This window comes from Rousettus aegyptiacus, unplaced genomic scaffold (genome assembly GCF_014176215.1).
Source record: "Rousettus aegyptiacus isolate mRouAeg1 unplaced genomic scaffold, mRouAeg1.p scaffold_m13_p_1, whole genome shotgun sequence".
In the NCBI taxonomy this organism is placed as follows: Eukaryota; Metazoa; Chordata; class Mammalia; order Chiroptera; family Pteropodidae; genus Rousettus; species Rousettus aegyptiacus.
This window is the reverse complement of record NW_023416284.1, coordinates 185,384,580-185,403,797: the sequence shown is the minus strand read 5'-3', so window position 1 is coordinate 185,403,797 and position 19,218 is coordinate 185,384,580. Positions and strand designations below refer to the sequence as shown.

Below are 19,218 nucleotides of genomic sequence, written 5' to 3'. Positions count from 1 at the left end.
ATCGTGATTTCATTTAACTCAGTGAGGCATTGGTAGGCGATATTTTAGTGTAGAATTTTAACAGGTAAGTCTGACTTGCCGTGTTTGTTTAGTGAAACTTCCGGGCCTTTGGCGCTCAGACTCTCTGGTGCACATGGGTGTCTCAGTTGCCTTCGCGGTGTGTGGAGCAATCGTCTGTACCCAGAATCTGCTCAGGCAGTATTTGCTGATTTGAGTCAACTAATTGCCGCCACGGAAGGACCAGGATCCAAGTGTTTGTGTAGGAAATGAGATGTAAATGCAGAGGGCAAAGGGTTTCTGGACGTTAACACACAGGTTTAAGGAGTTAAAGTTTGACAAACAGCATTTGAAAGTGTTTAACATTTCATACCCGAAATGCAGTATTTAAAATTTATCTAAAAATAAAGGTTTGTAACATCCAAGTATCTCTCTTGAAATGTTATCTAGTTGTGTATTTGACCAGTTTTTTTTTAGTTTCTTTAAGTCTTTAGTTAGTACAATTCAGTGAGAATTAAATTTACCAAACATTGTCATTCTTGAGTTAAAATATTTCAGCCACGAAGATAAATGTGGCTCTCGTGTGTGATGTCTCTATGTTGTAGATGTTACATTTAAAACATATTTCTCACCTTGGTTTTGACACTTGCTACTTCTTTATCTAAAGCATTGTGAATTAGAGAGATTTCCTTGTTCGTTTAATTTGTGCATTTGTGGCACAGAGCTCTTACTACAGGTGGTCATTTCAAAGCCAATCATCATCATCATCGTCGTCGTCGTCATCATCATCATCACTTTTTGTCTGTGGAAAATGGTCTGGCAACATTTCCATAAATATCTATTTTCTTTTTGTTTACTTATTCCATTGTTTATTTTTGGGGTTTATCACAGAGCCATAAAAACTTGGTCTAGGTTGGAACTTATTAGAGCTCAGTCTGAGATTTTTTTCATTTTGGTTCCCAAATTCGTTTTAAATTATTTCAGTGATTTATATTGCAAAAGCAAATATACTTTCGGAGTTTTAAATTATTTTTTTTTACCTGTAACATGAAAAGCAAAGCCCTGGCTTTAAAACAATGGTAAGGATAGCTCTTTTAATCTCAGCTAACCAGTTTTACTTGTATTTTCAGAGAAGTTATTTCATTTTGAAAAATGAAGTGATACCGACATCTTGGGATTTTTCTGTTTCCTGCTAGAAAGTCTTTTTAACGTTTTACATAAAACACTTCCCTCTGTCTTGAGGATCGAATGAGGTCGTGCGTGCCAATCTCTTACCATCGCGAAGTTCGGAAATGGGTATTCTTATTTTTAAATGTAAACGTATGAAGCCGGGTGGACCTTGCCTTAGAAAACGCTTCGTTTCCGCGTGCCCCTAGACCCCACGGCTCTTTGTCCCATGAGAGTTGGGCGAGTGCACAGGACTTGGCACCGCAGTGGAACCCGACACCGAATTAGACACGGTTCACAAGGAAACAGTGACATAGAAGGTTCTCGGTGTGGGCGTGGGTGATGTTTCCACCGGGCCGACTGTTGTGAGCATGGGACGTGACATGGAGGAGGGCGCAGGAGCCCGGGGGACAGACCAGAGGGGCCCGGGCCTGCCTGGGCCGCGCCCGCGCGCACTCTGTTGGAACGAGGTCGCGAGGGCCTTGACGGTGCATGGAGCAGGGAGCTAGTCAGCTACAGTCACTCGGCCTCCCTGTCCTTGGCGAGCCTGGCCTGAAAACCCGGCGGTCTGTGGGCAGCCCACGCTCCTCTCTGCTCCCTGGTCGGACCCCAAAGCCCTGAAGACGGGCAGACGCACGTTACTGCTGGGGAATGCCAGGCGCCTGGCGCTTTCGGTCAGTGTCGCCGAGGTCGTGCGCGTGTGTGCGTCTTGCGTGTGTTTGTGTATGTGCGTGCATCCATGTACGTGTGCTTGTGTGTTGCGTGCCTGGCCGTGCACGTGTTAACTCATCAGCCAGCTCGCTAAACGCGCGCCAGCCAGCACCCTGCCGGGCCCGGGACGCTGGGCGACAGGGGAGCGGGGCGTCCCGTAGACGGGGAGGAGAGTTCAGGAGGTGGGCGAGGGCGCCGGGCGTTGGGGCGCGTAGGCCCTGGTCAGACGTGGGGTTTCGTTCTGGGCGTGCTGTGGCCGTCGCCGAGCTTGGCAGCAGGCGAGGGACCGCAGATGCCGGGGGCGGGTCACTGACAGGACATGTCAGTTTCTGCAGAGATCGGGACGGCCACACTGTGCCTGGCCCCACAGCGGGGCGCGGCGGAAGGAGGCCTGCGGGCCCCTCCCCGGCGGCGGCAGAGCGAGCCCACGTCCGCCTTCGGTCCATCACAGAGCCGGCTCGTACCGGCTCGGGCCACCCCGTACCCGTCCCGCTCAGAGGCCCTGCGCCAAGCCGTCCCCTTGCCCAGGGAGCGGGGCGAGGGGCGGGAACGCGGGCCAGTCACGGGGAGGAGCCCCGAGGTGTCCTCCAGACGGGGGCCCGGGCTCTGCTTCCAGGTGGCGGCCAGATCGCGCTCTGAGACGCCCGGCCCCCAGGGCCTGCCCCGCTGGTGGGGACACGTCACTTGGACCTCTGCGAAGACTCCGGCTCCCAGGCAGGCTGGGGGGCCGGGGCCGTGGACACTGCCTTGCCCCCTCAGGTGGCAGTGACCACCTAGCATGCCAGTTCGAGGATCGTGCCTCTCTCTTAACACCTGTGTTGTCTTGTTAAGAGTTTCAGAGCATTTGCTCCAGGAAACTGCTGGAAACGGCTTCCCCGCCGTGTGGCCGAGTGGGCCTCAGACCGTGTGGTCTTTTCCTGTGTCTGTGATATTCTGGGAGTTACCGTGGCCTGCTCCAGGATGAGAGGTGCCATATTAGGAAAAACTGTCATGAGGTTTTTAGTAGGAAAATCACTGGTTTTACTTCCTGAAAAATAAACAGCCGGATCGTGTCTGACGGAGCGAAGGTGGACGCAGGCCACGAGGCCGAGTGTTCACGGCTCGTTCTTCACGCCGCTCTTAGGTTTCTGCTCAGTGCCACGGTGCACGTCAGGGCTCCACGGATATCCTGCAGGTCCGAACCGGTGGGGGCACGGACTGGAGCTGGCCCCAACGTCCCATTTCAGTGAAATACAAAAGCAGGTCCCTTCCAGGACGTTTCCGCCCGGTCGCGGGCGTAGCCGCGGTTGTCGTACGTCGTGCGAGCCTCTCGTGCGGTCGGCCTCCGAGGCGGCCGCCTGCCGCGGCTCGCTCAGGGGACAGGCGCGCGCGGGGGGGGCGGGCGCGCTCGGAGGGGGGGGGGGCGGGCGCGCTCGTCCTCTGCCCTGACTGCGCACTGTGCACCACGTTCTCCTGTTTTAGAACCGGGTCACGTCGTTAAACGGCTTATCTTTAGAATAAGCACACAATCTTTTAAGATTCATCGATATCTTTAAATATGAGAGCAGGTGTTTTTTATGTATTTTTAAAAGTTGACTTTTTCTGTCTGAATAAGGCGTTTGATTTTCTCATGTGAATACATAATACTAGATGGCTAATTTGAATTGAACAATGAAAAAATACTGAATAGAATTTAGTATACGGTTTTTAAATGAAATGATTTTATCACACAAAACTACATTTTCAGAAACAGTAGTCACAAATTGATACAATTACTTTAAAATATATTTCTTTATTAGCTTAAGATCTTGCTGTTTTCTTTTTAAGGAAATGAAACGATTTTTGATCCAGACGAAAATCTCCCCCCACCCCCCGCCCCCCAGCGAGCGCTACCGAATGTGGTGCGCGCCTTTCCCGGGTGCGCCTCAGAAGTACGCACTGCGTTTGGCGTGGGACTTGTGCCCAGTGACACCAAGCTGTACCTGTCTCCGTGCTACCTGACTTTCACTCCGCGTCATGTGCATGAGTTTGGTCCATTTTTACACATTTCTAGTCAGTGCGTTTGAGCCCATAAATTTTCCTCCGAACACTGCTTCGCCTGTACTTCGCCAGCGTCGGCGCGTGGTATTTTCATTACCGAGTGCGGAGAGTTTCTAATTTTTGTCAGGTCGCTCTTCCGCCCAGGCTCCCCTCCAATGCGTGCGTCTGGCTCGCCGCACGCGCGAGCTCGGCTTCCGGCCTTGCCGCACCGCTGCATCCGGGCCCTGGGCACAGGCTCTGCGCAGCACTGACCGCTGTGGTGTCCGCCGGGGCTTGGTAGTTGGTGAGAAGCTTGGCTCTGGCCCATTTTCGCAGGCGCTGCTGCCGGCCGCGGGCGCACGTCCGCGCGGGTGTCCAGACCAGTCACGCTGCCTCCTGTTTCATGCTTGATTTTTAAAATCAAGGCACGGAGCGTATTAACATTTCCCTCTACGACTGTGAGCTTGTCAATTTCTTCTTATATTAGTGTTTGCCTTATGTATTTGCAGGCCATGTTGTTAGGTGTATTTAAGTTGAGACTTTATATTTTCAGTGCAGTTCCTTTTACTATTTTTAGAAACTATTTCTTATTGGGTGTTTTTTGCCGTATGTCTTTTTTATTTACTTAGTATATACTGTTTTTAATCTCCATCCTTCACATTTAACCTTAAACAACCAGTATGTTTTAAAGTGTATTTCTTGAAATCGAACCTGGGAATCTCTTCCTTCTACTTCTTGGGCTCGGCGTGTTTGCTGTTACTATTACGGCTCATGTATCAGATCCTCGCGCTTTCTCCTCTACCTTAGAAAGACGTCTGCACTTCAGCAGGAATTTTCTCTGCTTCTTCATTTCTTCTTTTTTTAATTCCATTTTTACCCTGTGCGAAATGGTTAAAGCAAACGTATACCAGCCGTTCAGTTTTGTACTCCTCAGCTTCAAAAGACCCGCCATGTTGTAAGGCGCCTGACTCTGCGACCACCGTCTGTCTGTCTGTTAAGCTGGATTCGTGTTTTATGTTCTTTCTACGCCCGGTGCCTCGTGGGTGCCGTACGTCTGGTAGACGGTCCCCGCGTGTTTGGCGCACGCCTGCCGACGTGTCGCAGGGGACGTTGTGCGCCATCGCGCTTTCTCGGCCCGGGCCCCGTCTGGGGGACGCCGCGCCACGTCCGTGTCGGTAGCTGCACGACAGCGACGCGGGCGGCGTGTGTGCCGTCCCTCACCCGGACGTGCGCGCACGCTAGTCGATGCCTTACCCGTCTGCTGAGAGGGCGTCGGGGCGTCTGGCATGTCCTCCGGCCCAGGCCCCCCTCCTCCCCTCTCCCCCTCCTCCCCTCCCCCTCCCCCCTCCCCCCCTCCCCTCTCCCCCTCCTCCCCTCTCCCTCCTCCCCTCCCCCTCCTCCTCTCTCCCCCTCCTCCCCTCCCCCCTCCTCCCCTCCCCCCTCCTCCCCTCCCCCTCCTCCCCTCTCCCCCTCCTCCCCTCCCCCCTCCTCCCCTCCCCCTCCTCCCCTCTCCCCCTCCTCCCCTCCCCCTCCTCCCTCCCCTCCCCCCTCCTCCCCTCCTCCCCTCTCCCCCTCCTCCCCTCTCCCCCTCCTCCCCTCTCCCCTCCTCCCCTCCCCCTCCTCCCCTCTCCCCCTCCTCCCCTCCCCTCCTCCCCTCCCCCTCCTCCCCTCCCCCCTCCTCCCCCCTCCTCCCCTCCCCCCTCCTCCCCTCCCCCTCCTCTCCTCCCCCTCCTCCCCTCCCCTCCTCGTACTGGTCATCGTTGCTGAGTTTACGTCGGCCTTTACATCTCTGTGTAGGAGGAACCACTTCTAGGTATGTGCACATTTTAAGCACAAATGTCTGCGGATATACTTTATTAAATTTGTCTTAATGTTTTAGGCATTCTCGATGTGGAGGGTGGAAATGGTGTGAACCATACTATATGAAGTAATGTTTGGGGCCAGATGTTCTGTTGGTGGATCACAGTTCAGTTCCAATCCACGAGGCGTTTAGAATCCCATTTCGGACCTTACGGCAGCAGCCCGGGGGGCGCGAGTGCCACGGCGCCTGGGGCGTCTGGCCAGAGGCTCGGCCTCAGAGCGGGCACCGTCTGGGCGACACGGGCTGCGTTCCGCCCGTCATCAAGACGTGATCAGCAGCTTGTGCCGATCTCACACTTTAAACGCCTCTCACGAGGGGCGTCCTTCAGAAAATACAGTAAATACGGGTCTTGACCTATACTTTAAAAACAGACTTGGAGTACTCATGTTTTAGTCTTTTGATCTTTTACCATCTGTAATTCTAAAGTTTCAGTGGCATTATGTGTAGAAAAAACACACACCAGCAAGTCTAAAGGTCAGAACATACTATTAGTAACTGTGCATATGGGCGGTTTTAGAGTCTAATTCTGAAATTGTCATAACTAAGAAAAGTTTGGAGATTTTTGTGGATAAAATCGGTTTTGTGGATTCTGTGTTGTTAGGTCTCGGTGGTCCCACGTTTATTAATTCCTACCTTGATTTTCCCTCTTACGTCATAGGGATCATCGTTTACCACTCAGCAGGCTCAGGCTTATAATCTCTTCGCAACCACAGCCATCGGTGACGGGATACGACTGTGGGACTTGAGAACTCTGAGGTGAGGCTGTCCTGGTTTGCAGGTTGCAGCTGGGAGTGAAGCTCGAGGGACCATGTAAATGTCTCTCTGTCAAAGCTCAGAAAGTGCTTTGCTTTAAATATTTGTAAACTCGGTTCAATCTCTTTTTTGCAAATACAACAAGGCTGTGGTGAATGTATTCACACTGACCAATCCGAGGAAAGTCTGATTCATGCACAGAGAAGGCCGCGTGAATTTGGAATGGTAAAAGGACAGGTGCTGGTCTTTCCTGTTACGAGTGTGGCCTGTGGCTCCTGAGGGCCGGCAGTGCCCAGGGGGCCACCGGATGGTCTTAAACAGTGTGATGCGTACATCTGTGCGCAGGTGCATACATGTGTTGTGTGAATTATCCTGGTAGTTATATTATGCCAGTCGTAAGATATGTTTTACCTGCATTATCCTGTTCTTTTAAAAACCTACATCCTGACAATGTGTAATGCCTGTAGCAACATGGAACGTGTGTGCGCGTGTGTCCTGTAGCCACAAGAACGTCATTGGCAAAGTGTCCCTGTGCTCCTCTTTCATCCTGCACAAGTGCAGACCCCAGTGGCCAGCCGGCCGCTGTGTGGAGGGGTGTCGCCCGGTGGAGGGCCTGCTGGCCGGGGCCGTAGCGTGGGGTCGGGGGCTGCCCCGTGCCTGTAGATGCCGGAGAAGGCTTTCTCAGCATGGCTCTCTGGCTGTCCCTGAAGGTGCTGGAGTTTTTTTTCTCAAGAAAACTAGCATCAGTTCCCTGACATTTTTTATCATAAACAAATTTCATATAGCACTTTATAACTAGTTGGCTGTAAAACTTCACCAGCTTTGATAGAATGTTACACCTCCCAAAAGCCCTTGAATCATTGATTTCAATAACTTATGATTTTAAAAGGTTTGTTTTTTCTATTTTTAAAGAGCTCCAGAATATGTTTATCATTTAATAGTCTTAATACATAAAAAGTAACAAAGACTATTAAATAGTCTTAATATATAAAAAGTTTGTTTAGTGTTAGTTTGGTCATCTTTGTCAATCTATTATTCTGAGAAGTGTTTTAATTACTTTTGAAGGTCTCTAGACTAACCTGCTGTTTAATCCTCATATTTAAAAATGTTCTTTCACTGTTACTTTCTTCATTTTTGTGAAGAAAAGCAACAGGTTCGTATCTTTATGCTATTTTGTGTTAAAAATTAAAAAATCATTTTTTCTCCTGGCATCTGTCACTTTTCCTCATAGGTGTGAGCGCCGTTTTGAGGGACATCCGAGCCGCTGCTACCCGTGCGGGATGGCCTTCAGCCCCTGTGGACGCTATGTGGCCTGCGGTGCCGAGGACAGACATGTGCGTGCTGTGGTTGGTCCTAGACCCTGTGGGCCACTCACGCGGTTGTGCGTTGGGGGAAAGTCTGCTTTACGCTTCGCCACTGGCCGGTGCTTTGAGACTCTCGCACAGCAGCAGTATTTTAATAGCAGTAACGTGCGGAGGAGAAAGGTCGCCGTGGTGGCTTGTCCTTGCTCCTAATAAATACTGCTGGGATGTCGGTACAGGAGGAGCCGTCGCGGGGCACGAGCACTTTCTCGGGACGGTGCCAGGTACGGGCCGAGGTCGGTTCCTCTGTCCTGTTGTTTTACCATAAGATCATGTTTCGAAGTCATCAAAACAGATGGACTAAGGGAAGGGACACTTAGAGATGCCGCGATACGCCCCCGCGGTGCTGGGACGGCCCAGGTGGTTGTTAGAGAGAAAGTCGGCAAAGACTTATTCGGAGACTGTGAAAGCTGCTGCTGCCCTCGGTGGTTGACCGGTGGTCAGCGGCCGGCCCGCCACTGTGCTTTCTTTGCGGGAAGTGGCGGGGGAAGGGCAGAGGGATCCGGCAGAAGGAACCGGTTGTTGCTAGAAGTTGGCAACATTTCTGTGTTGAATCTTGACCATTTTGGTCTTCTAAGAAAAGTTTATTATTTTTTTATGAACTAAAAATTCAAATGTAATTTCTGGCAATATTTTTAACAAGTAAAGCGAATAACGTGACAGTTGATTTATTTTCCCTGTGAATGATATCACTGCTGTTATGAGGTTTTAGAAAAGCAGAACTGACTTCTGTTTGAAGTTATTTCTCCCGTTTCCTTTATTGGAATAATTCAAGTAAAGGGAAGGACACGTGTTAAAAACTGTCAGACAAAAAAATGAAAGAAACGTCTCTTCAGATACCATTCAGCAGAATTACAAAACAGTCGTGATGAACTGGCCTGGTTTTGTTTGCGAAACATCCATCTTTTTCAGTAGTACATTCAGTCCCTTATGGTTTTTGTGAAAATGTTTTTGAACAGTGAAGTATTATTCCAGCCCGAGTGGTTTGTGCCACATCCTCATCCTTTGCCTAAAAAAATACCGTTTCCTTTCTCTCGGCCCTTCCCTCCAGGCTTATTAATTTAGTTTTGGAGTAAGATTTACTTTATACATGTTTTATTTCCACTTTTTTTTTTTAAAGTACATTTTAGCGACAGGTTATTTCTTTTTGATGGGGAAAAGCTGCTCCATGAACTAAACAACGACTGTTACTTCTAATGAAACATTTGTTCTCCACATGGATCGTGGCGACTGACTCATTTGCATAGTTATTCCTTACTTTTCCACCGTATTGTACAAGCTAAATCTTGTCTTTGGACTGATTGTTGCCGCTATGTGGAAATACAGCTTATGACAAGTGCGTATCTAATAAAATATTTCTGATATTTTGGGGCTTCAAACTGCCATTTTCCGGGTTAAAGGTTGTCATGACCAGCAAGATTCATTGGACTCAAGAACCTTCGAGGTGAGAAGATGTGTTTCATCGAATACCATTTTCACATAGAAAGTAAAAGCCTGTTTCTTAAGCAGGTCGTCCCTGGCCGCCTCCCACAACGTCCCGGTGGCCTCTGACGTGCGTTTCGAGAGTTGGCGCGAGTACAGGCCAGGGTCCGCTCCCACCTGGAGTCGGGTGGGCACGCGGCGGGGCTCAGGGCGGCCTCGGGGGCACGAGCTCCGGTACGAGGAGCGCTGCAGGGGCCCGGGCCCGGCCCTGCGTCCCCCTCGGCGGGGCGCGGAGCGGCAGGAAGCGGCTCACCTGTCACCCGGTCGTCGCCCGGGCCTTCTGCTCGCCCCTCTGCGCTCGTCCCGGCCCTGTCGGAGGAGAAAACGTTCTCGCGCCTTCGTTCTCGGCCCGCCTTCTCTCAGCCTTGAGCAGGCTCCCTGGGGCCCCCCCACAGCGCGGACGCCGCCCCCGCACGCCCCGCACCTCCCCGGGGGCCTCCCGGTGACTCGCGTCAGCGCAGTGCTCGGCCGACCCCCCAGCCCTGGCCTCCTTGTCTCAGATCAGACGAGAGTATTGTCTTCGTTTGGCTGCAGAGGGTTACGCGAGGCCATGAACGTGAAAGTCCGTGGTCAGCAGGCGCTCGCCGTCATGACTGACCTCCGTCCTGGGTGGTCACACGCGAAGGGTGCAGACAGGGGTCATTAACGCTCCCTCGCCCGCTCAGTCCTAACAGCAGACAGGAGAATCTTTGATCCTGATCCTGAGAACGCTCCAGGATGAAGTCGGCCTTAGCGCTGAAATACTGAGAGCAGCGGTAGTTTAGAAACACCCGTGAGATGAGAGGGCGTGTGAAGGTGCCCCGAGTCCTGCTCGGATGGGCGTCGTCACTAGGAAAATGGGAAGCGGAAGCTCAGCGTCAGAGGAGTCGGACTGGAGTCTCAGGAGCGACTCTGGACGCCGTGCTGGTGACTTGCTCTCTATACGTCACGGTTTCCTCAGGGAAATACGGGGGTGTTGCTAGTTTAAGTGAACATACCTCATCCGACAGTTGTGATTTATGTGACAGCTGTGACGTGCTCTGTAGATAGCAATACACTATTCCCGCGCTGAAATACCGACGGCAACTCTAGGTACAGATCTAAATATAAACGTAAACGTAAATACGGGCATGCAGACATGTTTCTATCTCTGCATATATCTTTTTATATAGTAACGCCATTAGAAGCAAAGGTATGTTTTTATTTTTAATTTTATGAAGAGCTATAGAAAAAAATTCTAAATATTTGAATTGCTCAAATTTTAAGCCAGTCACTAGGTTTATGGAAAAAAACGATAAAGTATCACTTTTTCACTCAGTTTGAGACCTCCAGGTGAGGTTTGTCAACCGCAAGAAAGAAAATACCAAAACGGGCTCCTGGTGGTGAATTGAGCTTAAACAACAAGAAAACACAGAGCCTAGCAGCCATTTCTAAGCGGACAAAGAAGAAACGTGTGCTTCGTAAACTTAGTTCCCTGACTTACGTGGCATTAATGGACAGCGCGCGAATCGCCGTCATGACCCTTGATTAGCCATTGAACGTGCTTTAGCGCCGCATGATGAACAGTCGACTCTTGACCGCTCCGACATGGAATCCCCGTTTGTCTTGTCTTTTAGGCATACGTGTATGAAATGGGCTCCAGCACCTTTTCTCACAGACTGGCAGGACACACGGACACGGTCACTGGAGTGGCCTTCAGCCCGTCGGCCCCCCAGGTACGGTCTGTGTACGTGGCGGGTGGAAATCTTGTTTCCCACAAGTCTTACATCGCATCTTTTGTATCCGTCAGACTTTATTTTGGTGAACTTTTATAGTATCTAAGATTGCATGCCAGTTTTCATCAAGTACAGGGAGACAAACCTAGGAAATAGAACTTTTGGGGGAGAAAGAAAAACCTTGAGAGTTTTTTTTTCTGTGAAAGTGGTTATCATTCATTGCTGATGTGCATGCGTTCTAACTGAAATATGGAAAACTGCAGAAACGTCCATGGACGAAGGGGGCAGCACTGCTGCGGACGCCCTGGCAGGGCTGGAGGAAGACGGCAAGCACGGGGCGCGCGAGGACGGGGTCTCGGAAGTTCCGAAAAGAATGCGGAAGGAGAAGGACCGCAAGTTTAAAGAAACTTGCTTTATTGGGGGAAAAGATTAGGAGCACATAGCGCCAGCAGCAAGTCATCCAGTCATGCAGAAGGGTGAATGGGCTTGGGCCAAAATGCAGAGGAAGTTTCTTTTATAGAAGTCGTAAAAGCGCTAAACATTGAGTAACTCGAGTCGCTGGGAATATCGATTTCGTTCTGTCCGTTTAAGTTTGCGCTTTGACTCGGAGCGTGCCTTCGTGCGACGGCGTGCCTAAGCTCGGGGGACCTGGCTGTGGCTGCCGTCCCGTCCACCGGCCCTTTTCACTGAGAGTGGACTGTTGCGATCCAGACGTGACAGCGCCTGGGACGTGGTCTGCCTTCCATTTATACCGACCGTTTGGAAAGTGGATAAAGTTCGTCACGTCAGTGACCACGGAGCTTCCGTTGGTGTCACTGGAAGGCTTCGTCACACCCATTTCACATTGACCCCAGCTCTGCTCTTGACCCACTGCGGATGGGCATTGAGGCGATTCCTTTTTCAGTTCTTTGAATGACACGCTGCCAGTAAGACTGAGGAGGGGTCAGGGCGAGAGTCAGAAGCGAGGAACCAAGCTCAGGCCGCGAGGTGTGTGGCGGGAGCGAGTGGTGATTTCTAGGCAGAATATTGATGGTTTTTAAGATTCAGTACGGGCCCCAAAATGTCCTTTAGCATAAATGAACTGAGGCGTTTTTTGAATCCTTGAAAGTTTTCAATTAGGAAAAGTTGCGTAGGTCTCTTTTGCCATTGCGATTATTTTACTGACTAAAAGAAGCAAATATGGCTTAAATATAGTTATGATAAAGAAAGGGGGGAAAAGGAACGGCTGTACTGCTCATGAACATCGATTCCTGATGAGATGCCATTAAAAATGGCCTCTGCGGCGCGTCACCTCGTGCCGCCACCTCGGCCGACGACGTGCAGAGGACGTTGGCGTGTGCGTCCTACGACGCGTCTGCTCGGATACTTCCCCATGGAGGGCGGGACACAAATCCGGATGCTCCACAGTTAAATGTCCCGGCCGAGACTGCGGCCCACAAAGCACTTCTAGGGAGAGGGAGCCAGGTGTCCCAGAGCCGCCGCCGAGCAGGAAGAGGCCTGTGCCCTCGACCGAACGGACGGGCCGCGGCCGCAAGTGCGGGCGGCAGAGGTGCAGGCAAAGGTCGGGACGCCGCGGGGCGGCCAGGAGGAGCGCCGCTCCGCGCGAAGGCGAAGCCGTCAGAAAACTTTGTGATGTGTGACTTCGCCCCCTGTTGTCAGGTTTCTGTTGACATGACCAGCAGTTTTATCGTGCGTCAGACACCGAGTAATCAGCGGAAGCGGGACGCGATCGTAAGGTGGCAGGAGAGGAGAGGAAAGACGACGTAAACGCTCCTTCTCGGCGACGGGGGCTCTCGAGGCCTCGCCTCGTCTCCCGCGCCTGTGGGGCTTGTCGCGGGACGTCGCGCGTTGGTCTCTCCAGCCATCCTGGGTTGCGCCTGGCCCGTGCGGCCATGTCACCCTGGAACACAAGGTAGAAACACGGGAGATGTCGGATGCTTTATGTAGAGACAAGATGCCGGTGGAGGCCGCCCTGTGCCGCACAGTCCGGCGCGCGTGGCCTGGTCCGGGCCGCGACACGCAATACCCCGGCAAGGGGAGGAAGCGGGCGCAAGTGTGGAAGGCGTGCGGGGTGGTGCGGAGGCCGCCCCGCGGGGTCACGGGGACGGAGAGGGAAAAGTGAGCGACCGGGAACCGGGAGACTGTCGTTTCTCTTTAAGACTGTGATGTCATAGTGGATGTTTGAATCGTTTTGATATTTTGGTATTGTAAGCAATGTTTTGGTGGCATCTTAGAGTACACAGTGTTTTCTGTATCTGGGTTTATTTTCCAAAAATAGGTCCTATAAAGGAGCATTACTGGGTAAAATAGCAAAATCATTGGAAGCGTTCTGATATAGACAAATACTTCTCAACATGTTTTCTTGCCAACGTAGATTATCAACACTTTCATTATCTTTGTTTAGCTCATTACCAAGAAACATTACCTCATTTTTTAATTTGCTTTTCTTTGAACTCTTTTGTACATAGTTCCATGTGCTATTACCTATTTCAGTTTTTTTCCTTTTTAAATTGCTTGTTTATATCTTTCATATGTTTATATTTTGGACCCAATCTTTTCTTTACTGGTTGCTCTAGCTTTTAATTTAAAATGGACATTTTCTTTATATTTACAAACAGTAGGTTTTCTTAGATTTGTTTTTTTGTTCTCTTTCAAGGACAGAACTTTGGTTTTTCCTACTTATTTTAGGCTAAGATAATTTTTTCTTTCCCAGGATTTGTCTCTGATGAACTTACAGTAGAATCTTTAACTTGTTGTAATTTTTCCGTTCCATGGCTGACTGTGTCAATATCTGGGTCATTTCAGAGTCTGGTTCTGTTCATTGCTTTGTTTCTTGACAGTTGGCTCCCATTTTCGGTATGTTGCACTCTGAATGATATTGAATGTGGAAGAACTTGAGTGTGCCTGGGTAAGCACGTCTCTCTTTTCTGGGCTGTTAGTTTGCTGACTTGATTCCGTAGGGTTAGGAGTTGAGCCGAGTGTGTTCACTTTAATTGTTCAACCTGGATTGTGGCGGGCCTTTAGGTTAATCTGCAGGAACCATTATGAAAACTGTAATTCAAAGATGATAGTTACCTTCTAGGCACTTGAAAATAACCAGTTTTCTTCTCCAAGTCATCTTTTGTCAGTCTTTTTAGAAAAATTTATTTACTGAATCATGTGAGTATGAAATTTAAATTGAATAAAAGCTGGTGAGATTCGTGGTCATTTTATCGGTTTGAATTCATAAACTCAGGAGTAAGGTGGCACTCTTTCCCTCGTACTGCCTGTCACTCGGATCAGCTGCCCTGGTGACGGCCTTGCATAACAAGGGACTGGCACGAGGTACACGCGTCTGAGGAAGCCGGGGAGTGGGACCCTGGGGCGCCTGTTCCTGCCATGGTTGTCACGGAGACGCTGCTTCTAGCGTGAGTGTCCTCACGGAGAGAGGTTTCTTAACTTAGTTAAAAAGGACGCGTCGAGCGTAAGCCTCCGTTTCATAAGGAGACTTTCGTGATTTACACAAAGTGTTTGTGGACAGGGCAGTGTCAGGTGCAGCCCGGGGCCGTCTTGTTCCAGATGCCGCATCCCTAAGGGGCCGGAAGGACGCGCCGTCCCCAGTGTGTCTTCCCTCTGGGTCCCCGGTGGTCTCGGTCACACATCCGTGGCAAGGTCCCGGCTCTTCACGGCCGTTTTCACTCTCGGGTTCGCCCTTGTTCAGGGTCCAGTGCTGACTCCCCAGGTACACTTGTCGACTTCCATGGGAGTCCTCGCTCCCCACCAGGGTCCTCCGTGAGTGCCGCCTGTGCGCTTCTTGTGGCCGTGGCTTTGGTGACAGAACCCGAAAAAGCCATAAGAGAGATGCTGAATCCATGTGGGTGCACGGCGACCCCACCAGACTGGCAGAGTTCACGGGGGTCACAACCGATCACACGTGAGCGGAGGACACCTAGTGGAACGACCGCAGGTGTTTCACCCAGCGCCGTGGGGTCACTGACGTGCCTGCCGGGGGCTAAGTACGAGCAAGGTCCAGCCAGGGCGAGGGAGAACGTGGCCGCTGGCAAACAGGCCGGCGAATTAAGCAGAGGGATTCCCTGGACCCCGGAGTCGCGAACCCCCTCGAGGCCGTGTGTGCGGAGATGCGGAAAAGGGGCCCTGCCTGAGTGTCAGCCAGGCGACCCCTCTTTATCGCAGATCGGAAAAGGTTTTCTTCAGTGCTTAGAATTAAGCATAGAGGTGAAGTGTAGCAGACCCCCAGTGTTGGCAGATTTTCATGGATTTGGGAATAATCTGAGAATAATTAACATTTAATGTGTTTAAAATGTTCTAAGGATTTGGGTACATTAAAAATATTTGATTCTAATTTGAAATGCAAATGAACTTTAGACTTGTGACATTTTAGTTGAAAAAATAACATTTTACTGTTAGCAGCATTTGAATTTTTAAGAGAACTTGAGATTCACCATATTTATAAATTTACTTCATTAAGTTTATGGGAATTAAGAACTTGGGAGAATTTGGCTTTTTTATTTTTGTCATTAAAGTATTCAAAAATGTACCGTATTAAATTTGAAATGAATCTTGACCATTTTAAAATAATTTAAGTTGGGTCCGTCGCACTCTGCCTCTGAGAGGGACCACCACACTCTGTGGGGTGTTACCCTTTTTCCAATAAACTTTCCTTTGACTCTAAAAATAGATAAATAAAATAAGCTGTGAATTTCACTCATTGCCTAAGGGACAGTAATCTGCTCACCACGAGCAGATTTAACATGACTCGAAAGCCACTTGCTTATGATTGTTGAAACTTACTCGATTTCTACATGCAATTAGATAGGAGCTAAGGTTTAAATATTTGACCCTTTAGTAAATCGAATGATAATTTTTAACAGGTCGCGATGCACCCCACGCGGCGCGGCATTTCCGTCCCGTGGACCGTCGTGCCGCGCCAGCCGCTCACGTGCCCCGTGTCCCCGCGCCGTCCTTGTGCGCCTGGCGGGTGTTTGCGGGAAGGGCCGGCCGCGCCGCCCGGCGTGGCCTCCGCGGGGTTCGTTCTCCGTGCCGTGTTGCTCAGGGAGGGGGTGCCAAGTCTCTGAGTAAAGTGAGCTCCCTCCTCGTGGGATGACGCCGAGAAGGACCCCTGCCGTCGGTTGTGCGGGAAACACGGCCCCAGAGCTGGGGGAGACTCTGCTCCGTTCTGGCCGCGCCAGGCCCCACACTCTGTGGTTTGCGCTCGTCCCGGAGCCGTGCTCCATGCAGCGGGGTGTCGCCGAGACGCAGCGCGGGGCGAGCCCAACGGCTGCTTCCTGTTTGAAGTAAGTAAACATTTGCTATAGGTTTTTAATAGCTGGTAGAAGTATGATCCCCGTGATATTAAACAAACAGCACACCAAGGCGGGCAGCGGTCTGTCACATTTGGAGGAGAGTATCAATTTACTTAGGTGTTTTCAATTTAGAATATTACGTAGAATTTAATATTAAAATTCAATCTTCTGATGATTGATTGAGGGTAAAGTTTCATCTTGGTACAAAATTTTACCAAAAAAAAATAGGCTTTCATTTTAGAAATTGGCTTTAAAGTCCAGGCAAAAACACATAAAACAGGAACGTTCTCTGGGAAGGGAACATTTGCGTACCTCTGCCAATTCTTAGTTGCTGACTTGGCAAAATACGTCAGGACAAATATGGTGCTGTTTAAGCAACTTAGCAGTCTTCCCCTGACCCACAGTCTTCTAAAACCTCCCATAATAGCTCAGCTCAGGAAGGCTGAGTCAAATCGGGTTTATTCTCTCTAAATATAGTGACTCTTGTGGATTTTTTCCTTTAGTGAATGCTGCATCTAAGAGAATGATTTTGCCTATTAAAATTTTTAAAATTAAAATATAGCCGGCATACAGCATTGTATTAGTTTTGGGCGTACGACATAGCGGTTAGACATTTATATACTTACGAAGTGTTCATCTCAATAAGCCTATTAATACGAGGTCACTGCCATAGCCACCCGGGTTCTCTGTGCTGCACACTGCGCCCAAACAGACTGCCCAATCACAGTGGGTGGATGCCCGGAATAGACGCTCCTCCGAAGAGGGCACACAGGTGGCCAACAGACGTATAAGGGTGCTAAACGTTCCCAGTCACCAGGGAAATGCAGTTTGAGACCACGGTGAGCTAGCGCCTCACACCGGTCAGAACGGGCATCATCAGTAAGTCGGCAGAACCGGGCCCTGGCGAGCGCGTGCGGCGGGGGGCCCTCGTGCAGTGCTGGCGGCATCGGGCACTGGCGCAGCCGCCGAGGAGCAGCGTGGCGGGTCCTCGGGACCCTGAAGATACAGCTGCCGTGCGATCAGGTTACCACCTCTGGGTACTTCTCCTTTTTTTAAAAGCACGGCTTCCAAACCACCATTCATGTGTCGGTGATGTTTGGCAGGAACTGCTCAAACAGCTCATAAAACACACAATGTTTAGGTGGACGGTAGGAGAGACCGTGGAATCCGGCTGTGACACGACTGGCCTTGAGCCCTCCCGAGCACGTGCACGCGCGTACGGCCGTGAGCTGGGCCTTTCTGCCCCTGTGGCTGTGAGCGGCGGTGTCCACCGCGGCTGCTCTAAGCGAGGGGGTGGATTTATTCATTTCCCGGAGCGTATCAAAGGCCCCCAGGGTTGGTGTGGTCAGGGCCGGAGAACCAGGCCGGGAAACAGGCAGGATCCAGGGCGTTCCACGGGCGAGAAGGCAGGAGCCATGGGAACGTTCCAGAAGCTGAAAGAGACTGGTCAGGGCCACACCCAGGGCAAGTGGGTTCCGGCTCAGTCCTCCGAGTGATGCGCAGACAGGTGAGCGGGTGTGTGACCGCCTGGTCTGCCGCCTGCCGCCTGCACTGGGGCCCGTGGCCACAGCGGGCACAGGGGCATGTCTACCACGGCGTCTTGTGCGGTGTCTGGGCCCAGCTTGCAGAGGCCACCTAGACCTCCTAGCTAGGGAAGAGCAGGTCACCCCCTGATGGGAAGAAGTGGACCACAGGGGTCCCGAGGCGTCTCTGCAGCGGGATGCGGCCTTGTGTTGGAGTCGGAACCGCATGCTGCGTGTGCGGGTACCGGCCTGGCGCTGCTCGAGGGTCGGGGATGCGTGGCGTTCCCCGCCCGGCATGGTGAGTCCTTTAAGCTCTTTAACGTGTGGGTTAGGAGATCACAAACGTAAGCCAGCCCGTGAACTTGGAAAATGGATGTTCCTGTTCCCACAGTTTGGATTTTAAGTCTTAAAAGAAGGACAAACGTGTATTGTGATTCAATTTAGTTCTCAAAAATTATGATGAGGAAAAGGTTTTGCTACCGCGTGCACTTGAATAGTTTCTCCTGTCTTTTTATATCTCGTGAAAAAATAGATCCTTATTCCTTTTGCTCTTGAATATGACATGATTAAAAGTTATGCTTGACGTTGTGGGTGGAAAATCAACTTGGGTTGGTGGAGGCACGTGTTGAAACCGGTCAGCTCACTCCGATGTGGCCCCCGAGCGTCTGAAGGGCTCGCGATCGCCTTCATCAGCCGCACCCGGGCCTCAGACCGGCGACCGCCCGCGGCTGCTCACACGTGCTTTCGCTGGTGCGTTTGGCCTCGTTTCTGTTTTTATTTATTTTTTATGTTGCCTCCATTTCCTCCATCTCTGACTCAGTGATTCCGCAGCCTGGCCTCACCCCAGAGTCCTAAGGAAGGCCCGAGAAGACGTGCCCAGCTCAGCTGGGACACGTGACGTGAGAGTGGGGGGGCGTGGCCTCCAGGGCCCAGCGCACACCTGCGCTGTGGGACACGTGACGTGACGTGAGAGTGGGGGGGCGTGGCCTCCAGGGCCCGGAGCACACCTGCGCTGTGGGACACGTGACGTGACGTGGAGTGGGGGGGGCGGCCTCCAGGGCCCGGAGCACACCTGCGCTGTGGGACACGTGACGTGACGTGGAGTGGGGGGGCGTGGCCTCCAGGGCCCGGAGCACACCTGCGCGCTCAGTGCAGGTGTTCTGTCGGTTCCGTTCTCTTCCACTCCGAATGATCGCCCTTTCTCTCGCCTTAAGCTGCCGTCGCTGAGCCTTCGCCACATGCTCCAGCCTCTCTCCGTTAGACTCGGATGCCATCTGTCACGGGGCGTTTCCCTTGGGAGCGCCGCAGCTCCTCAAACCCGGGACTCGGAACCCAGACAAGGCGCCCCGTTCCCAGGGCCTGCAGCCC

The 19,218-nt window shown here is 51.4% G+C and overlaps 1 protein-coding gene across 10 annotated transcripts in view; it reads left to right on the top strand.

The window, feature by feature from the left end:
• Nucleotides 1-19,218, top strand: part of WDR27 (WD repeat domain 27) — a 98,860-nt gene that overhangs the window by 39,144 nt on the left and 40,498 nt on the right. For 8 of the 10 annotated variants that reach the window (XM_036223702.1, XM_036223685.1, XM_036223691.1 and 5 more), the window contains 4 exons: nucleotides 6,393-6,490; nucleotides 7,719-7,821; nucleotides 10,926-11,024; nucleotides 11,288-15,394. In XM_036223702.1, coding sequence (XP_036079595.1) covers nucleotides 6,393-6,490; nucleotides 7,719-7,821; nucleotides 10,926-11,024; nucleotides 11,288-11,467 — 480 coding nt within the window. In that variant the 3' untranslated portion in view covers nucleotides 11,468-15,394. Of the gene's footprint in view, nucleotides 1-6,392; nucleotides 6,491-7,718; nucleotides 7,822-10,925; nucleotides 11,025-11,287; nucleotides 15,395-19,218 lie in introns of those variants that run through there. The other 2 variants (XM_016125060.2, XM_036223698.1) reach the window with 1 other exon arrangement.